This window comes from Rhea pennata, chromosome 3 (assembly GCF_028389875.1).
Source record: "Rhea pennata isolate bPtePen1 chromosome 3, bPtePen1.pri, whole genome shotgun sequence".
Lineage (NCBI taxonomy): Eukaryota > Metazoa > Chordata > Aves > Rheiformes > Rheidae > Rhea > Rhea pennata.
The window spans coordinates 126,966,432-126,985,866 of record NC_084665.1 but is presented as its reverse complement, the minus strand read 5'-3'; the positions used below and the strand labels follow the sequence as shown (position 1 = coordinate 126,985,866).

General features: G+C 45.2%; 1 protein-coding gene across 1 annotated transcript; it reads left to right on the top strand.

Annotated features, from left to right (window-relative positions):
- Positions 1 to 1,386: 1,386 nt before the first annotated feature.
- C3H8orf74 (chromosome 3 C8orf74 homolog) lies at positions 1,387 to 17,787 on the top strand. Its single transcript, XM_062573129.1, has 6 exons — positions 1,387 to 1,438; positions 1,783 to 1,793; positions 2,475 to 2,667; positions 15,225 to 15,625; positions 17,006 to 17,134; positions 17,569 to 17,787. Exons 1-6 carry the CDS (start codon positions 1,387 to 1,389, stop codon positions 17,785 to 17,787), a joined length of 1,005 nt encoding a protein of 334 aa, XP_062429113.1.
- Positions 17,788 to 19,435: the final 1,648 nt, after the last annotated feature.

The window sequence follows — 19,435 nt, the reverse complement described above, 5'->3', positions numbered from 1 at the left end:
TTGTGCTGGAGCAGTGTGTGCAATGCACAGAGTGATGGGAGCAATGCAGAATGCAAGGGCGAGAGATGATAGCCCTTCCCTACTAATCTCCTTGCACCCAGAATCTGTATGAGAGAGAACTGCCTTACATGCTAAAGCATTAATGTATTAGTGCTAAGAGCATTAGGGACTCAATTAGTTCTGTAACCTCCACACCCACCACATGACCATGTTTTAAAGGGCTCCATCCCTGCCTGTAATTATTCATCATCTTATGCAGCTATAAGAACACACAACCATATGTCAGCAACAGGACTGATGTCTCCAGCTCTTCCTGCATGACACAAGCTTCTTGCAGGAATCAGATGCTTTGCAAGTGCTCGTGGCTGATTCCTATGGCCCTACCAGAACAATTCCACCTTGAGATCTTATCTTCAGACCCAAGGTAGTCTCTGCAAAGCAGAGCTTTGCATGGCTAGGTTGTTTCCACAGTCTTTTCACCTGCTTTTATCTGCGTAAGCCTGAATCCATCCCACCAACCGTTAGGCATGTAAGGAATAGAGATGGACATTCCTTAAGGAAGGTTTGGTGGGATGAATTCAAGCCATGTAGAAAGGTGGAAGTGGAGTATCCCGTGTGAGGAAGGCTCCTCTATTCTGAGGAGTGATACAGCCTGAACTGGAGATGGCCTTTGACCCATGCTATCCTCCAGTCTGGGCCTGAGACTTACTTGGTCTGGACCAAAACCAGACCTGGGACTGTGCCAGCCATGTAACAGTGTAGGCAGATCAGTCCCCTCCCATTGTTTGTGCCCTGGTGTTGTTTAATTCAGTAGTCTCAGCCTAAACACTTTACTGGATTCAGAGAAAAGAAGAGGAAAAAGCTGGAAGCTAAGAATGAAGAAGGAGCTAGAGGTTGTTGAACCTTGGGGAAGAGAAAAGCTGACTAAGATTAGGCTTTGAACTGCCCAAAGGGGTGAAAAATATTACAGAAACACTTTCCTGAGGAGCTGTGACTGCATCCCACCTGGGAAATCCCAGTTTACCTGGAGATGGGGCTCGCAGATGGTCATACTGGACATGCACTGCCTATTGCCACAGACATTGATGGAGCTGGTGTTCTTCCTCCCTGGAGCTGACACAGCCAGCTCCTCCTGTGCAGTGGAGGTCTCTGCATCCATCTGAGCCCTAAAACTTTCCAGATAGGGAGAACTGCATCCTTGCCCACCTCACTCCCAAACTTTTACCTTCTTGGAAAAAACCTTTTCAGGCAGAAATTTATTCACAGCTCTGGGGCTTGGGATATTCAATGGCAAACTTTAAGGGAGTGACTAGGCTGGGAAAGGGACTTGCTCTGGCTGCAAGGGAAGGCTGGATTGCCTCCATAAACATTGCTGGGAGTAGAACCATGGTGCCATGGTGCTGGGGAGACGGGCTGTGCTACCTAGCAACCCACTCTGGTAAGGATGGTGCTCTTATCAGCTGTAGGAGTGAGGGCAGTTGTCCAGCTTCAGGTAAAAGTAGTCTTTATTCATACAGATATTCTAAAATAGCCTTGGAATATCAGGAAGTAGATGGCCGGGGGACATGTAACATTGCTGAAGCCAGGGGAAGTGACCTGAGTTTCTTCTGGCCTCACCAAAAAGGGAAATGACTTTAAACTCCCTGACAGGGCAACAGGCAGCATCCACCATGTGTCCTTATGGGATTTAAAATTCATCCTCTCAGCTGATTTGCTGAAACTCTGCTGAAACTCCAGACCTTTCTCTTGTTTTTTTCTTTTCATTTGGCTTTCCGCTTTCAGGGAGTTGTATGGTATGTATATTTTTTACCCCTGGAAACAGTAGCAGTGTTTTCTAATTGGGATATGGATCTTGGCTCTAGCTTCCCACTGCCTCCCTGCAATGCCAAAAGCCCCCTCATAACCACAGAAGAAGCCATTGCAAAGGGACATGACAAGCCTCCAAGGCATTGGTGTCTGTGACACGGTGGATATCCATGCTGGGAGTTGGCATGGTGGCAGCTGGCATGGTGGCAACCACGTGCATGGAGCCAGACTAAACTGCCTATTATTGCCTGCTAAAATGGAGCCAGAAAGATGATCTGCCAATGCTTTTCTACCTATCATGCTCCATGCCCTCAGGATTAGGATGAGGATTATCCTGTCCCCTTATTGCACTTTTCCACAAAGGAAGTGTGGCCTGATGACCTCCAGTAGGCCACAAGGAAGGAGACAGGACTGAGATCCACCTTCCTCTCCTACAAAAGCTGGGGTGAGCAGGGGCAGCCCTAGAGTGGAGTGTTTGGCTTTCAGCAACCCCAAGCCCTGAGGCTTGCATAGCCCCATGAATAAAGTCAATGTTTACCTTGTCTGTCCCTGGGAATCTCCGGGACACCGTGAAGCAGCTCCTCAGGGAGTCTCATCTGACATGTGGTGTAGGCTTTGGAGGCCCAAGCATGCTGCTCTGCTGTGCTCACTTTCTTCCTTGGTGCTAGCGGGAGGAAGGGCGCCAGCTTCTGCGGGAACTCCTGGGATGGGAGCCTTTCGACGAAGTCTGGGACCTGCGGCGAAGCATCCGGCTGGACATCCTCTACAACAGCATCATGTTTGCCGCAAGGAAAGGCCTCTCCTGGGCAGCAGTGGCAGCAGTGGGGAAGATCGCGGAGGAGCTCCTTGAGGAGATGAAAGGTGAAGGAGGGCTGAGCTAGTATGACCCAGGCTGAGCTTTCTGTCTCTTCTGTTTGCTGGAGGAGGGGGAAAGCTGAGAGACTAGCATCCTGAGATCATTAGTAGAAGAAATAATCCAAAATGCATCTTCCTTTTGTTCTGAGCACTCAGTACTTTGGCTGCACCTACAGCATGGTGTGTAGCATGCTGGATCCAGCCCTTAGGATGGCCTCATCCCATTTGGATAAGGAAAGGGGTATGACTTCAGGCTAGCATGTGAAACCCAGAGGTGTGTAGCAAACTTTGGATCTTCCCAGCCACTGGAGAGGAAAAGATGCCTGCAGAGGGGTTTTGATGTAGAGAGTGTAGGATGGCTAGCACAAATTCCAAGCTGTAGCAGGCAGACATTGTTTCAGAGAGGGAGTACAATTTGCATTATGTAAATAAAGGCAGAAAAATCCATGGCAGTTTGATAGCTGCCCCAGCTTGGGAACAGCCCTGTGAGAGAAGGGTTTATTCAGAGCTGTGGTTACTGGGGACACCAGAAACAGTCATGTTCTGCTTCGCTCTGGGCTAAACGTCTGGGAGCGCAGCCCAGCAGAACAAGTCGGGTAGGGTTGCTGGCGTATTCATACTGGTGTGATTGGTATGAAATCATGCCCTCACCCTACCTCCCAGTGAGCTGCTGAAGAGCTTCCCTGTTTTGTAATAATGATGACAACATCCATCCATCCCCTGCCAAATGCGGATTTGAGTGCAGCGGGTAAACATACTGCACTCCTCTGTGCAGCTGGCCAAGGGCAGACTGGCAGCAAGGGGTCTGCTCCCAGCTCTATGTGTGCCTGTGGTTCACAGAAGCGACTTGACTCAACATACACAAACACCCAGTACTGAGGTGTATGACAACCTGCTCCTTTGGAAAGCTTATCAGTAGACATTTTCCTTCTATAGAGAGGATATTCAGCCTGGAGGATAACATGTTACTGTTCCTGCTAGCTCAAGGGGCTACTCCTTAGCTCAAAAAAATGAAGCTTTGTGCTTTGGTCTCAGGTTCCGTCTAGACACTTTCCTCTATCTTTGTCTCTACCTTTTCAAAGTATACCTAAACTGTAGCAGAAGAGAGAAGTCAAGTCAAAGACTAAGACTTCTGTCGCTTGTATGGCAGCAAAGAACATTATTTCTGGTTTTACTTACATCTTACATTGTTTTAGACTTACATACTTTCTTGGATATCAGGTCTAGATACATATTCTCCATTAAAAAAGGGGTAAATCTAGAATAATGATATTAAAGCTGAAGGAGCTACTAGAATTTTATGCCACCAAAATGAACCCGGAATTCAGCCCCTCACTTGCCTGTAGATGTTATAACCATGTTCAGACATAATGGTCTGGCTAAGAGTAAGAAATTGGCTCTATTGTATGGAGGTTTGTGGATACCTGGCTATGATACTGCTGCAAATCTCAGTGGAGATGGGTTACTCTTGGTGAACAGGTATATCCTTTACCAGGGATGTGAATATATGGGGATCTTGAGGGCTTTACCCTGCAAGAACCTCAGTTTGCATTGTTTTAGAGGTTTCAGAGTGGGTAGAATCACTCAGTAGTTTAGTACTTCAGAATATCTGCACTGTTGTGGCCATTTATAACCATCATCAGGCTGTTTGTTTCTTTCCCCCACTAGCTGCCAAGAAATAAATTAGAGTTAATACTTTGCTTGTTTGCTTATGAGATAATAGTCACTTCACACCATTGGGTGTGTCTGGTGTGTGCTCAGCACAGCTCTGAGCAGTGATGGGTAGTCACCTTTTATTGTGGAGCTTGGTGTGAACTTCCTTAAAGTTTCCTTTACAGGCAGTGTTGGCAGAGAAAGCCTGCAATTTGGGACTTGTCCTAGGCTCTTGACAGAATTGCAGAGTGCTATAGTTTGGAAGGGACCTCTGGAGGTCTCCGGCCCAACCCTCTCATTCAGAGCAGAGTGACTTTAAAGTTAAATCCAACTTCAAAGTTATAACATATTGCTGAGGGTCATGCCCTGCCATATTTTGAATATCTCCAAAGACAGAAATCCCACTGCCTCTCTGGTACCTCTTAAAATTTTTGACTGTCATCATGGTGCCTTTTTTTTTGCCCCCTAATATCTAATGGGGATTTCTGCTGTTGCAGTTGGCGTCCATCGATTCTTGTCCTTTCTCTATGGACATCCAAGAGTCTGGCTCCACCTTCTCTATACCCTCCCATTAGGTGGTTGAAGACAGAAATGAGATTTCTCCTCAGATGTTTCCAATTAGGACTCAACAAGCTCAGCTCACTCAGTATCTCCTTGTAAATCCTGTGCTCTAGCCTCCTAGCTGTCTTGGTAACCCTCTGCCGGATTCTTTTCAATTTGTCAATGTCTTTCTTGCGCTGGGAAGCCCAAAACCAGAGACAACATTCCAGATGCAGTTTCACATGTGCCAAATACTTCCATACAAGGGAGAATAAGTCTCTGCTGTTTGTTACACTTCAGAAGGTGTGAAAAGGCTGATTTTCCTTGTGGGCTGTTTTTCCATCCATCTCCTTGTCATTTTGAAATTCCTTCTTACTTGAACTGATTCAGGCAGGAATCTGACCTAAACTAAGCTAACAGAGAAAGATGTTAGATCCTTTTATCCTTCATTCTCCTACTGAGAATGAGAAGGATGGAGTAGGTAATGAGAGAAAGCAGTAGCAAAACCACATCAACACAGCTCAGCAGGAGATGCCCACATAACAGATGAGTGAGATCTTCTTATCTTCTGTCCAGGACGGAAAGAGAACAGGGAACGGTACTATCTCCAGGTACGAAGTTTTGCGTGACATGCATCTCACTCATCTTTTGGAGGTGGTCCATGTCCACCACACTGGCAAAGAGAGATAATAGAGCTTCATGCTGATGCTTGGGTAAGCCTGCTTGCCCCTGGGGTTTTTAGTGTACCTATGGAATGAAACTAAGATGTTGCTAATGCAAAATTCATCAGAGAGCTGGTGCATCTGGCTGAAGGGCACTTGGAGCCCACGGGACCTAAGCACCATATTGAAGGTGCAGAACTGAAGCGAATGCCCTAATCTGCCCTGGATTAGACCCGACATAGGGAAGTTTGGCAGATTTGGTCTTCTGACACTCATGGAGCTGTTTACTCATATGATAATGCCGGACCTGTTCACACAAATTACGGTTGGCCACATTTGCATAATGCTGATTTCAGAGGTGAATTATCGTCACAGTCAACTTGTTTCTACCACAGACTTTATCCATTCAGCACATTTGATATGGGATGAGAGCTCAGCTTGACGAATTTGCTGCAGAGTGGATTTTGAGGGGAAGGAAAAAGGAAAAGGGAAGCACAGCTGGAGAAGTAGCTGAGCATTACTGTGTAATTGCTTCTGGATTGCTAGATTTAGACAGAATTTAGCAAAGGGTTAATAATGGAGGTGGAGATTTTTGCTGCCTGCTGACTCTTTTGATTAAAGGATGAGTTTAATAATAATTCATTACTTATTTGTTTTGGCAAATAATACAACTTCAGCCATGGATCAAACAACCCCCAAACCTCACTGTGCTTCCTAACCCAGAGGTCTCACAATTTGGCTATCCTCCTTACAGAAATGTAGCCTTTCATTACTTTCGTGACACTATACAGGATCAGGGCAGTATTTTTTTAGCTTTCTCTTTGAAATAAAAATCTATTCAGGACATCCACTTCTTCTTAACAATTAGATTAAATTTTAATTAAACATCACCAAGAAATTAAATTTCCCTGTGCAATGAGCTGGGTCAGGAAGGGCCATGGGGTGTTCTGACAAAGTTGCAAGCTTTTCTCAACTTTCAAAGGGGAGGGATCGATGCTGATTCGTTCATAATCAGCCCACTGAATAATGCATGTGACACTAATGATAGCGTGAAGTCCTGAGAAGAGCCAGAGTATACCTCCACAACCAATTTTTTTGAGGGGAGAAATGGAAAAAAACTTTCAGTTTAAGATGACAGGATGGAAAGTACAACTTTGAGGATTTAGTGAGTGCCTGACAAATGTCTGGAGTGCATTTTCATGGATAATTCAGGAATAGCCTTCTGTGCTCTCACTGTATTACTGCATTTTCTCCTGTCTCTCCCCCTTGCAGAAGTACTAATAGAAAATAAGCCCTGAGACAACTTGTGCTCTCACTGAATCCAAACAAAATCAGAGACCAGCAAAGGAGGAAATCAGAGGTGCAGGTTACTGGAACAGAAAAAGGAGGCTGTGGGGGATCAGAAGCAGTGAGACCCTGCGAGATGTGGGGCTCTAAAGAGAAATTCCTCTCATATTGCCCCTACAGGCCTAGAGATTTTCTCTGATTAACCCCTGCTTAGCTGCATTTTTAAACAGAGACCCTGAGGTTAATGGCTGCAACCACAGCATATGCCTTTGGTTAAGCTATAATTTTAAGCCAGGCTAAACTACTCAATATTCGAAGTGAAGGAAGGTTTTTCCTGCCTTGCCCCGTCTTACAGGATGTCTCCAGGGTGAGGGACATTTCTGAGCTGGAGGAGCAAAGCCAGCTAAGGTGGCTGCAGCACAGAAAGGGCTATGCCTGGCAGCAGCCAATGTTGAGATGAGATGAGATGAGATGAGATGAGATGAGATGAGATGAGATGAGATGAAAAATCAAGTTTCTGAGTAGTGGAAACACAGCTTTTCTGGTTCATTCTCTGACCTTGCTCCTTGCTTTGCTGGAGGCCGAGGCCAAGATTATATCTCAGGGATGAAGCCTATTTTAACTGGCAGTTTGAAGAAAGAGATGGAAATGTGGGTTTAGGGGCAGACTGTGCTTTCCTCCTCCCCCTATCCCAAACTTGGGAGCAGCAAGTGGAGGCGGTCGATTGTGCAGAGTGGAGGGGCTCTAAGGTACTGAGCGAACAGAGGCAAGAGCAGAGGTCTGCGCTGTGTACAGCCATAACGCGGAGGAAGAGGGAGCTGAGATGAGACCCACAAAAGTCCACGAGGGTCATTTGCTTAACAGTGAAAGTCTGATGAGGGAGCAATGGGCTCAGATACGGCCCATTAGGGAAAGGACTTGGAGGAGTGCAGGAGGGATTGAGGGAAATCAGGAGTGTGGGAAAGAGAAGGGTGGTTGCAATTGTATGGTCAAGAGGGACCTACCACAAACTTCAGAAGTGGTTTGGATGGGGCAACCTGATTTTAGAGGCTGAATGAATACAGACATGCAGATGCTGCCAGCTGGCCTGGAGGTCAGACAGTCAGTTACTGTTGCAGCTTCGCTTCCTACTACTAGCAGAGCCAAGGATGTGTCCCAGCCCAGGACGCAGCCTGTAGAGGTATGGCCACGTATTGCTGCAGCCACTCAGTAGCTCCCTGTAGCTCTTCCTTAATCTCAGTCCATAGCTGAAATGACAGGAGTGGCACCAGTTAATTCCATACAGCTTTGTCTCTCTCCTGAGAGCTACAGTCCTGCTTTTCAAGATGTGAATAGGAATTGTCCATTCCCACCTAGCTTCCTACATGATTTCAGCTCCTCCAAGGCTTCCTGCAATTCCCTGCTGCTCAATGACTTTTCCCTACTCTTCCCACATCTGGGGCATGGTTCCCAATCACATCCATCCATATCATGCCACAGCTGTTCCCTATGCAGTGTGGTACTGTACTATAGGCCATGAGTAGATTTAAATACCAGAGGGATCAGCTTCCCTCACCCTCTTCCCATACCTAAGCAATTTCATCGATGTCCATCCACTCTGAGTTTACACTACTACATTAGGATTGGCTTCTGGCTCCACACCTTTGCTAATAAATGGGCTGTGGAGCAGATGCCAGCGTGGATGTTATCCTGGGAATCAAATACCAGACTCCACCTTGGAAGTGTCAAAACACATCAGCACCGCATAACTTCAGGCTCATGGGAGGTTATACTGAAAGAACATTAAAAGTGTATTAAATATAAGCTCTTTGTGCCTTAGTGAGAGGAATGAATGTACCAGAAAGCAGAATTTGGATCTTAGCAGACCTATAGGCTGTGCTCTGTCTTCTCAGTTGCTCTTGCATAGCCGTGCAGAGAGGCCCATGTCCCTTGCAGATAGCTGCCCATAACTAGTGTGACCACAACCTGACCTGCCTAAGCATTAACTTCAACAGCTTCAGGGAGCTCAGGGCCTTCAGAATCGGCTTGAGATCTCTTTCTGCTACAGCTATCCTTTTCATTCAGCATAGATGTGCTACTAATTCTTTGTGCTACGTGTAACTTTCCTGTGCACTTCCCTATGTCAGGAATGTCGATGTCTCTTCTGCCTGCTCCTTTCCGGCAGGTCTCAGGGCACAATCACAGCACCTCATTCCATTCTGTGTAACGCAGCTGTAAATCCAGGGGAACTCTTTGTGCTTCGGTGGATCTACCTCACATGGCTGTAGTGTGATTAAGTGTTAAGGGAGGTACAATAAAGGGGTGGAATAAGCTACAGCTGGTGGGCCAGAGTTTACTTACAGTGAAGTAAGTAAGAAGTTCCACTGAATCTTAGGGGGTTACACTCAGTGAAACCTGCATGTGGTTGCAGTGAGGCCATATCCCAACATATGTTGACTCAGTGTTACCAGCCTGCTGGATCCTCAGTTTGTGAGGATAAAGGGCTTCCTTTTTGCTCTTGGTACAGAAGCTGGCGTGTGGCATTGCTGGACCTTGGCTGAAGTCCTCTGGCAGTTCAGTGAAAATAACAATATTTACACACGAAGTAAAACAACAAGGGTGAATCATCAAATCTGGGTCTTGTTGTCCACCCTGCTCTGGGCTCTTTATGTGATATTGGGATTCATTTAACCTAGCTTAAACATTGTCTAAGTCCAACCATGCTACTCTAGCCTCCTTTTATATGTTATGTAGAATACCCTAAAGACTGGAGAATGAATGAAAGATGCTCTTCCAAAGGACAAGTTGTCTCATTTTAAGGCATCCAGACCACCTCTGAAGTGACTCAGTCCTCCGCTTTGGCTAGGAAGAGCTTAAGGAAATCGGCTCAGGCTTGGATTTTTAGGTTGGGGAGTCCCATGGCACCAGCACTGGTACAGCATCATTCACACTTAAATAGCTAGCGCAGATCTCGGCATAGTTTTTGCTTGGGCCAGCTAGCACTGACAGAGGCAATTCCTGCGCAGTTTGGGAGTTAGCACCGACCAAGGACTTTCCTAGTAGGCAATGTGGGTGTGCCATCCTGACAGGGAGTTTAACAGCATGGCTGAAGTGAGATCATAGCAACTTGGCCAGGGAACGGGCTTGGCAGTATTTAGGTGGCTAACAGATGTAACCCTAAGTGGCTAAATATAGATGGAATAAATAGCATCCCAAATTTCTTTGTGATGCTATGATTGATGTTGAGGCTTTTCCTACCACTTTCACCACCTGAACATCTGCCAGCACTGTGAATGGAGCTGTAGTGTAAATTTGAGGGAGTATTCTCTTGCCTTCAGTTCCTCAGGTATAATATTAGCAGTCATGATAATAAACAGTAGTGATGAATTCTTTCTCCACTTGCATCGCGAGCTGTTGTGCCGATTGCAGAGCCAAGTGCTGCAGAGACAGGCTTATATTGAACTGTGCACCTTGAACGAAGACTGTCCCTGAGCCTGGCTGACACTTGTGTGTCACTATGATAAGGATTTTGTCTCTTCCTTGTTGTCCTGCTGAGAAATGTGTGCAAAACTGCTGAATTTTGGGAGTTATTTATTGCAGAGTTTCTCCTGATACATGCACAATGGATGTAGGCTCCTCCTCTGTGTATGAACTCATATTTGCAGAAGGTTGGTGGGATATTCAGATGCTTTGCTCAGTAATAACCCATTCTTGTTCATCTGACGGGGTCACAGAAGGATTTGCATGCTTGGGCAGACTAAGGTGCACACAGTCAGCTCCTCACCGTCACTCCCCTAACACCATTCCTGTGACGTGACTCATTCGTGGACATCAAGCCTGAAGAAAGCCAGGGAGATGTGCCTCCAAATGAGAACGCTGGATGTCAGGCCCCCAATCCTCTTGAAATTCAGGTCTTTCAGACATTTCCCATCAAAAAGCGTCAAGGGAATAGTGCACTTAATCACCACATCAGTTTATTCAACACGGCTTCTCTTCCATTCCCCAACAGGCTTGGTTGTGCTTTTGCCATGTGTTACTGGAAGGACTGTGGATCTTTCTCAATAGTCAAACATCTTCATGCCAATAACTTCATCTCCCAAGGCTCAACCTATTACTACAGACATTCCTCCAAAAAGGCACCAATCTCTCTCCAACTCATTATTGTCAAATTGGAGGAAAATGTAATAACAACGTGCATTCACCCAGCTCTTTAGGATTTTGTGGAGTATAACGGATGCTAAATAATTAAGCTTCCCTGTTCCCTTAAGGGAAAAATTACCATTCCTGTACAGCAGACATGTTAACCAGCATCCAGGGAGGTTAAGGGACTTGTCAAAGGGTATGTAGTGATTTGGGGGCAGAAGCAAGACTGTAAATGTCCTGTAAAAAGTCCTGACTCATTCCATGGGTAATTACTGTCTGCCATTAACGTAACTCAGCCTGCAATGTTAGGAAAGAGATCACTATTTCCTACTATCTCCAAACGTATGTAGTCTCCACACCCGAGTTTTAGTATATGCCGATTCTGTAAATGTCATTTGATGACTTGGATGAAATCAATAACCAATTAGACAATCTGAATTGCTCTCTCAGTTTAGAGTATCATAATTCTTCCTTTGATAAAAAGTAGCCTTTCAAAAAACATTCTCATAAATTTTTCATTTTTGTGAAAAACATCTCTTCTCTGATCCAGTTCTGTTATGTTTAATTGAAAGCAGTAGTCTATCAGTCTTATGTATTTATTGAAACCTTGTATTTTCAGTCAGTAAGAAAAATTGTTCCCCAATCGAAGTCAGAGTTCTTTAGCAGGCTTTATAATATTGTCAATACATTTTAATAATCTGTAAGGAATATACTTAAAAACAATGAAATGAGGAGAAGGACAGCTTTCTGTTTGGAAATACTGCAAAATGACAGTGTGGTGGGAATCTCGAAATTTCCTCACAAGGCTTCACTGGCTGGTGTTGCCTCCAGTGAACTCTGCACAGACTGGGAAAGGACTATGTGATGGAAACCCTATCTCTACCTCTACTGATGTTATATTGAGTCTCTAAATACTACCAAACTGCAAGGTTAGGTGTAATAATTTAAATTCCCTTTCACTTCCCCTCAAATACTTCCCCTTCAGACTGCGTGCGTTAGGAACTGTTTCCAATATTAGAAGAGGCTCCCATCAGAAACCTTAGGGTGATGTAGGAGCTTTAGCTCCCAGACAATTTCTGAGAAACACACCCCAGCAATTCCCTTTTCTCTCTTGACTATAAAGGCAATCTGGTTCTCAAGCTGATGTCTGCTTTATAGACATTAGAGGTGGAATTCAGCTCACCTGCTTTTAGGTGTTTCCATTGAGTTTGACTCCTACTCCTGAACTTGAGTACACAAATATCCCATCTGTCCAGGTTCTTCCCTTTCTCCCTGCCAAATAACCCAATCCTTTAATCTTATAAGACACCTCAGTGCTGAAAGCATCCTCAGTTTTACAGGATGAGAAATTAGGATGAGAAAGATGTGGCGATTTGCCTAGAGTCATGTAGCAGGTTATGGCATGACCAAGAATTGACGCCTGGGAGCCTGGCCAGTCCTGAGTAATTGTGCGTCATGGAAATGTCATCCTGTGAGGAGCTCATCTCAAATCTTGTCTTGCAGATGAGGCACTGCTCATAGAGTTGGCTTGTGTAGATTCTCTGATGGCTAGTAATAGAGTTGAGCGTGTGCTGTGGCCCTATGCTCAGAGGGCAAAGTGTCTGAATTCTGCCCAGATGTATTCAGATGAAATTATCTGAGCTTCACATCATCAGGACTTCTTCCACTTTCTCAAATTGGATTGAAACTGGCCAAAAGATTTAAAAGTAATGGGGGAGGATGGAATAGACATGGATAAATAGTGAGATTGCAGAAGCCACATTTCCATAGGAAACCAAGTTATAAATATCCTTCTTCACATACGTACAGTAAAAGCAGTTCCAAAGGAATCTTAACAGAATGTTATCTCTAAAATTAAGTTCTTATGGCTTGATCTATTTTTTTTTAAGGCTGAGAGTGTTTGCTAAACAAGAAAGGTTCAGGGTTGGGCATTTTATATTTTCACTATGTTCTCTTTAAACTACAAAGACTAAATTGTCCTCAAAACTGATACATCTGAGTAGTAAAATGAATTTTAACTTGGCGAAGATACTCTTAATTGCAGCTAATGAAAAGAGATAAGAATAGTGCATGAAAACTATCAAATTTTCCATTTTCTATTAATGTTCTGCAGGAGTCTGGGTTTTGCTATGAAATATGTTACGTTTAAAAAAGAAATATGCATCATTTCTTAAAAAATTCAAACAACCTCACTCTGACAGGTCGATCATCATTTAAGTTTTCGTTTATGTATGTGGGTCATTAAACAGGAGAGTAAAGTGAAAAAGTTCTATAAAATCCGTTTTCTCTTGAAGCATGTTTAAGGAGAACTAAGCTAAACCTGGAATTTTCTTTAAGTTTCTTTTTCTTTTGCTTAGAAGGATGTTTTCTGCACGGAAATCATCAACGGAAAATGTTTGACCAGCTGTACTCTTATCTTTATATCTGGAAACACATCCAATACATGGAAATCCCCACCTCACTTGAAGTTTCGAGGAGGTGACTGGATTTTGTGCTCATGCTTATTTCAATATGAGTAAGTGTTTTAGCATTTGCTTTTGTTTGCTATCCATCCATTCCAGTAGAAGGAAAAATACAGGAGAATTTCCACTTTTCCCATGACAGTGCACAGTCACTCTGCAAGGACCAGATATGTCTCTGCCTGTAAATCTTTGCAGTTCCTCAGCCTTAGCTCCTTCTTCTGACTTCAGGGAATTTTAATCTGGAAATTAACTTCCAGCTAGCAGGAAAGAGCAGAGGCCTTCTGGATACATCTATTCATCAGAGTCAAGACATGGGCTGGCCACCAGAGCTTCATCATTCACATTGTTGTTAACATAGTCCTTGGATTGACTTTGACCTGAGCCCATTGACACAGGCCCTAAGAGTCCCCAACCATGGGTCAGGAATTAGCATGGGCCAGGGGCCATTCCCAGAAGGTTGCTCAGATGAATCCACCTTGTTCTGAAGAAGGTTTAGTTGGCCAGACCAGGCCAGTTCACCACAGAGGCAAAGCATGTTTTGTGAGAAATTATCTGGGTTCATCCTGGAGTGGTTTTCTTTCTCCTGAAGATAATGATTCAGGTACACCTTCATACCATGCAGTAAAGTAGTAGAAGGGAGTTGTCCTTGGGTGAATGTTGAGCTACCAAAATGCAGGTCCAACTACTTTCCAAGTACTTTACTACTCATATGCCTCTAGGCAGAGATTTCTGGGTTATTGTGGAGAATCTGTAAACAAGAATTGGTTTAACAGTTCTTTGGAAATAGCAGCCTCCCACCTTCTGCCCAGCCCAGATAGAAATTGCAGGAAACGAAAATAATAATAATAAAGGGGAGGAGGAAGTTAAGCTACTTTTTCCCATGCTGTTTCACAGAATTGGTAAGGTTGGCAGGGACCTCTGGAGCTCATCTAGTCCAACACCCCTGCTCAAGCAAGGTCACCTAGAGCATGTTAGACAGGGTTGCATCCAGGCAGGCCTTGAAGATCTCCAGACAAGGAGATTCCACAACCTTTCTGGGCAACCTGCTCCAGTGCTCTGTCACTCTCACAGGGAAGAAATTCTCCCTCACGCTCAGGTGCAACTTCCTGTGCTTCAGTTTCTGCCCGTTGCCTCTTGTCCTGTCACACGGGGCGACTGGAAAGACTTTGTCCCCGTCCCCTTGACACCCTCCCTTCAGGTACTTGTACACACTGATCAGATCCCCCCTCAGTCTGCTCTTCCCCAGGCTGAACAGGCCCAGCTCTCGCAGCCGTTCCTCACAGGGCAGGTGCTCCAGCCCTCGGATCATCTTTGTAGCCCTACGCTGGACTCTCTCCAGGAGCTCCATGTCTCTCTTGTCCTGGGGAGCCCAGGACTGGACACAGTACTCGAGATGAGGCCTCCCCAGGGCTGAGTAGAGGGGCAGGATCACCTCCCTCCACCTGCTGGCAACAATTCCTAATGCACCCCAGAAGACCATTGGCCTTGGCCACAATTGCTGGCACAATTGACACATTGCTGGCTCATAGTCAATTTGTCATCCACCAGCACTTCTCTGCAGAGCTGGCTGCGTCATTTCAAAGAGAGAGTACCAAAATAGTGCATGTTGATAGCTGCATGGCTCTTGAAAGCTCATTTAGGCTTGCATTCACTCACCTTTATGCACATACAAAGTCTCTAAATTAGCTGTGTGGTTTCTCTCAGGAGTCCATGGAAAGAGCTGACCACCTCTGAAGAGTTAATAAGATCTTAAAGCAGGAGACTCACTCCTGGAAGAACCTCTCTCTTTTCATTAGGCTGAACCCAGGTCTCAGGAGCTGTTTTAATCTCTTTCCAGGTCTAACCATTTCCCAGGCCCTCCAAGTCTTCCAGGACAAAGTCTCAGCATGTGAGCCGAAGTTGAGGCCACTCAAGCCGGGCATTTTGTGTGATTACTTTCTCAACACGTACTTCAAACATTTCCACCTCTACCAGTTCCTGCTGTGCCACAAGAGAGCAGTGCAGCAGAGCTATGCCACCCTGGAGGTTTGTGTGCCCCCACATCCCCTTCCACTGGAGGCTGGCATGGATGTAGAGGTTGAAAAACACCAGCAGCAAATTGCTGCCTTGTCAGCGGCCGAGACCCAAAAACGTACCAATGTGTTGCACCTCCGAAAGATGCTGAAGGCGGAGAAGGATACCATCCTGGAGAAAGTGTACAAAAAGCTGGAAGACCCAAGTGAGAAGCTAGACAGAGAGGTAAAACCCCCTTTTAAACTGAGAGTGATACAGTTGGATGCAGCACTTAAAGCAGGCCGAAAAGGTTGGGGGTGGCTCTAAGCCTCTGCCATCAATTCGCTCTCTGACTCGGAGAAAATCACTTGAACTTTATATCTCCTTATTTTCCAATATTTCATATATGAGGCTGAAGGAGAAGATGAGACATGCCCAGTGGAGCTTGTCTTTGATATATAAAAATTAATTTATTTCTTTTGCCATCCCATACTGTTGAGTATGGTTTTCCTCTATGTTTTATATTTAATTTAATTTGATTTAATTTTATCTAATTTTATTTATTTTAATTTTTTGCCAAGCTTTGACTGTAGAAACTAATCTATCTGAGGATAACTCTTCTAATTCCTCATTACAGCAACTCCTGCTTATGTCCCACAAAGAGACTATGGTGCAAGATCCTGCCATTCTTCAAAGAGACCAGTGATATCAGTAGGAGTAATGGGTGCATAAAATCTATAGTATTTGGCTTTTTTTTCATGCAGTCTGGACTATATTGACACTTCTGGTTTTAGCTCATGCCTCAGCCACGAAGCATTGATAACAATTTTTTTTAAAAGCAAAAAAACAACAAAAAACCCCATGTGCTCAGAAAAGAAATAAAACCAAAAAAACGGATGCACATACACACACACACAAATACACACACAGACCTGCTTCAGCTTGCTTTACAGGTTCTCAGCCTGGGAGCAAATCACTTGGGAAATTTAATTAAACTTTAATGAGATACTTTGATTGTTGGGCTGTATGCCTGGTGGAATTAATGTACAATGAAGGGGCGCCTCGTCATGCTGCTGGCAGTAGCTGGCAAGTTCATGTAGAGCAGAGCATGTCATCCTAAATCACCTTTTGAACTCAGGAAAGCAGCAGGGAAGAACAACCAGGAAGCTCTAATGGGTTTTTTAATTACGGCAAGTCCCTTACATGTCAGTCCCATACATTGAAAAAAGGAATTCTCTCTAAGTTGCTTTGGGGGCTTTCAGGAGGCTGGAGAAGGCAGGGCTTGCAGGGTGCTGTTGGTGGTGCCCTGGGTTGAGGGTTTTCTTTTCTTCCTCTGGAGTCAGTAGGGAAGGGCTGGTTCATAATGTAATGCTGGTTTGGAAAGGACCATGCAGCCTCATGAGATTCATGCAACCAATTCCCACTTCTCAAAGCTGGGCATCTGCCTTGAAAGAAGATGCATCATGGATTTGCTCCCTCCCCCGGATCCCAGAAGTCCCTTCCAACCTTAATGGTTCTGTGAAAAGCTGTTGCAACAGGTTGGACCTGTGACTGCCACCCACCAAGCAAATGGGGTTCCAAAGAAACAGGGGCATTGCACACTCACCATGGTGTTCTGCCGCACAGGACTCCTTATGGAGAGGATACTTGTTTGAAAGAGACATCCCCCTTTTCAGTATCTCGGGGGGTGAGTCCCACATGCTGGAAGAGAAGAAAGCTGGAGGGTTTACAAAGGAGAATCATAGGACAATTCAGGTTGGAAGGGACTTCTGGAGAGCTCTATCCCAACTCCTACCCTTTGCTTAAAGCAGTGCCGACTTAGAGCAGGACCGTGTTGAGCTAAGTTTTGAATAATCTCCAGGGGTGGAGATCCCATGGTCACTCTGGGACCTTGTCCCCACACTGTACTTCCAGAATTTCACTTGCTTCAACTTATGTCTGTTGCATTTTATTCTTTCGCTGTGCATCTCTAATGCACAGAGATACTGCTTCTGTCCTCTCTACAGCCTCCCATTAGGTACTCGGGCCTTCTTTTCTCCAAACCGAGCTCTCTCAGCCTCTCCTTACATATCACGTGTTTCAGGAGAATTTTAGCCATTCTGGTAAACTGGACTCGTTCCTGTTTGCCAGTAAGAAGCACCTTAAAAGGAAAAATCCCAACCTTCTGGTGTTTCCATTTGCTCCTTTAGAGACTGGAGACCTTAGTAGAAGAGGTGATCAGAATCGAGGCAGAAACCACACGTGAGATCTTCCAGGCTGAGATCCAAGCCACCTTTGAAATCCTGGAGCTGAGACTCCAGAAGAAGATACTGGCCTTGAAGTCACCTGTTCCTAATCTTCCACCTCTTGTCCCTGCTGTCCAAACCAAGAAGGCACCTAAACCTCGTGAAAGGAAGAAGAAGAAATGAGGATGTGTCGGTTTGTGTGGCACCTGGTGGAAATTCTCCAGAAATACTCTGTGGCCATGGTTCATTCTTTTTGGGTCTCTGAGTTGACTTTTGGGGCACCCCATAAACACCATGCTGCTTTATTCTCACCAGATTAAATAAAGTTTAGAGAGCCAAAACCAAATTAGTACAGCAGATAAACCTTGGTGGAGGCCGACGGTGGGGATGGAGGGACGAGACTTATTGTGAATTCAGCTCCAGGAGCTACTTTTTAATTTCCTCAAAATTTCCCCAGGCAACAGCTAGGCTGGCCCCAAACTAGTAACAGAGCAGGACAAGCCCTCTTTAACATTTTATAGTGTCCAACCCAAGGCAGCCCTAGAGATCCAAGTTTGGAAATATAGTGCCGCTCTGCACTCACTCATGTCAGCACTGCATTGAACAGACACAGCAGGGGAACTGGGCAATAGTGCCTTGCTGATGGGAAAGATGTTTTCCAGCTCCAGGCCTCACTTCTAGCCTTCACCAGCAGTTCTCACTGAGGGTAGCTCCTGGGAGGACACTGTGATTATTTGGAGGCCCAAATGTGAAAGTTTCACAAAGGACTTGTTATTCCTTACTTTATCAGAAACCTCCAGTCTGGGGCATACTCCAGTCAGGCTACTGGTGTCATGCCCAAACTCCTGGCCAAGTCAGAATTAAGTCAACTCCATCTCCTCCTGACTCTCAGCTACCACAGGGACATGGAGTCATTGGCATGTCTTAGGGCTGTGAAACTGTAATGAAATGCCCTAATCTGCTCTGCAGACCCACCCGGACCTGCTGTGGTAGGTTGTAGGTTGTAGGTTGGTCATCCACAGTACCCAGACAAGATCCTTTCCCTTCTTCTAGTCTTTTTACTCCATATAAATGAGCTGGGGCAGTGCTGGGAGCAAGTCCTCGGAATGGTTGTTTAACTCAAAGCACAGCATGAGCTCCTGAAGTCTAACTTAGCCAGCCAGATTGAGGCACAACACAAAGTTATGCCTGCACATGAACAGATATCATGTACTATATTCTTGGAAATCAGGAGGTCACTGAGCCAACATTACATTAATATAATGTCATTCACCCACGGTCTTACAAAACTGAAACTTCAATGCACTGACGTGGTGTCGCTGTGAGGGACAAGCCATTCTATGTCCTCTGTTGTTCTTTCAAAGACCTGTCCATTCCTGCCCCCTCTCTCCGGCAGCGAGGGTAATCCAACTTCTCCACTGTTAAGGATGTGTGACTCCAGCATAGTTAGGATCTTGCTGTGCCAGGTGCTGGATGAACACAGAACTTAAAGTGTCTGCCCAAACTTTGTTTCTTTTCATGGTGCCAGTGCTTTATGATGCAGCCTTTTACTACCTGTCACTCCCATTCAGTGTCCAAACCAGGACTGCTCCACTGGATGGACCAGATATGTGTAATGAAGGAGGACATTTTCTCCAGGACCCCTGCCTTGTTGATTGAAGACACAAGAAAGTATGAGGTGCATGAAGTTGGAAGAGTACTGATGTCCTTTCTCAGTGTTCAGACAGGCACAGGCTGCCCTGAAGAACCAGTTCTCTCTTTACCTCTGCTATTCAGACTCACCATAAGGGTTGGTAGGGGCGAGTTTGCTGGAGTCACTGGCAATAGGTCT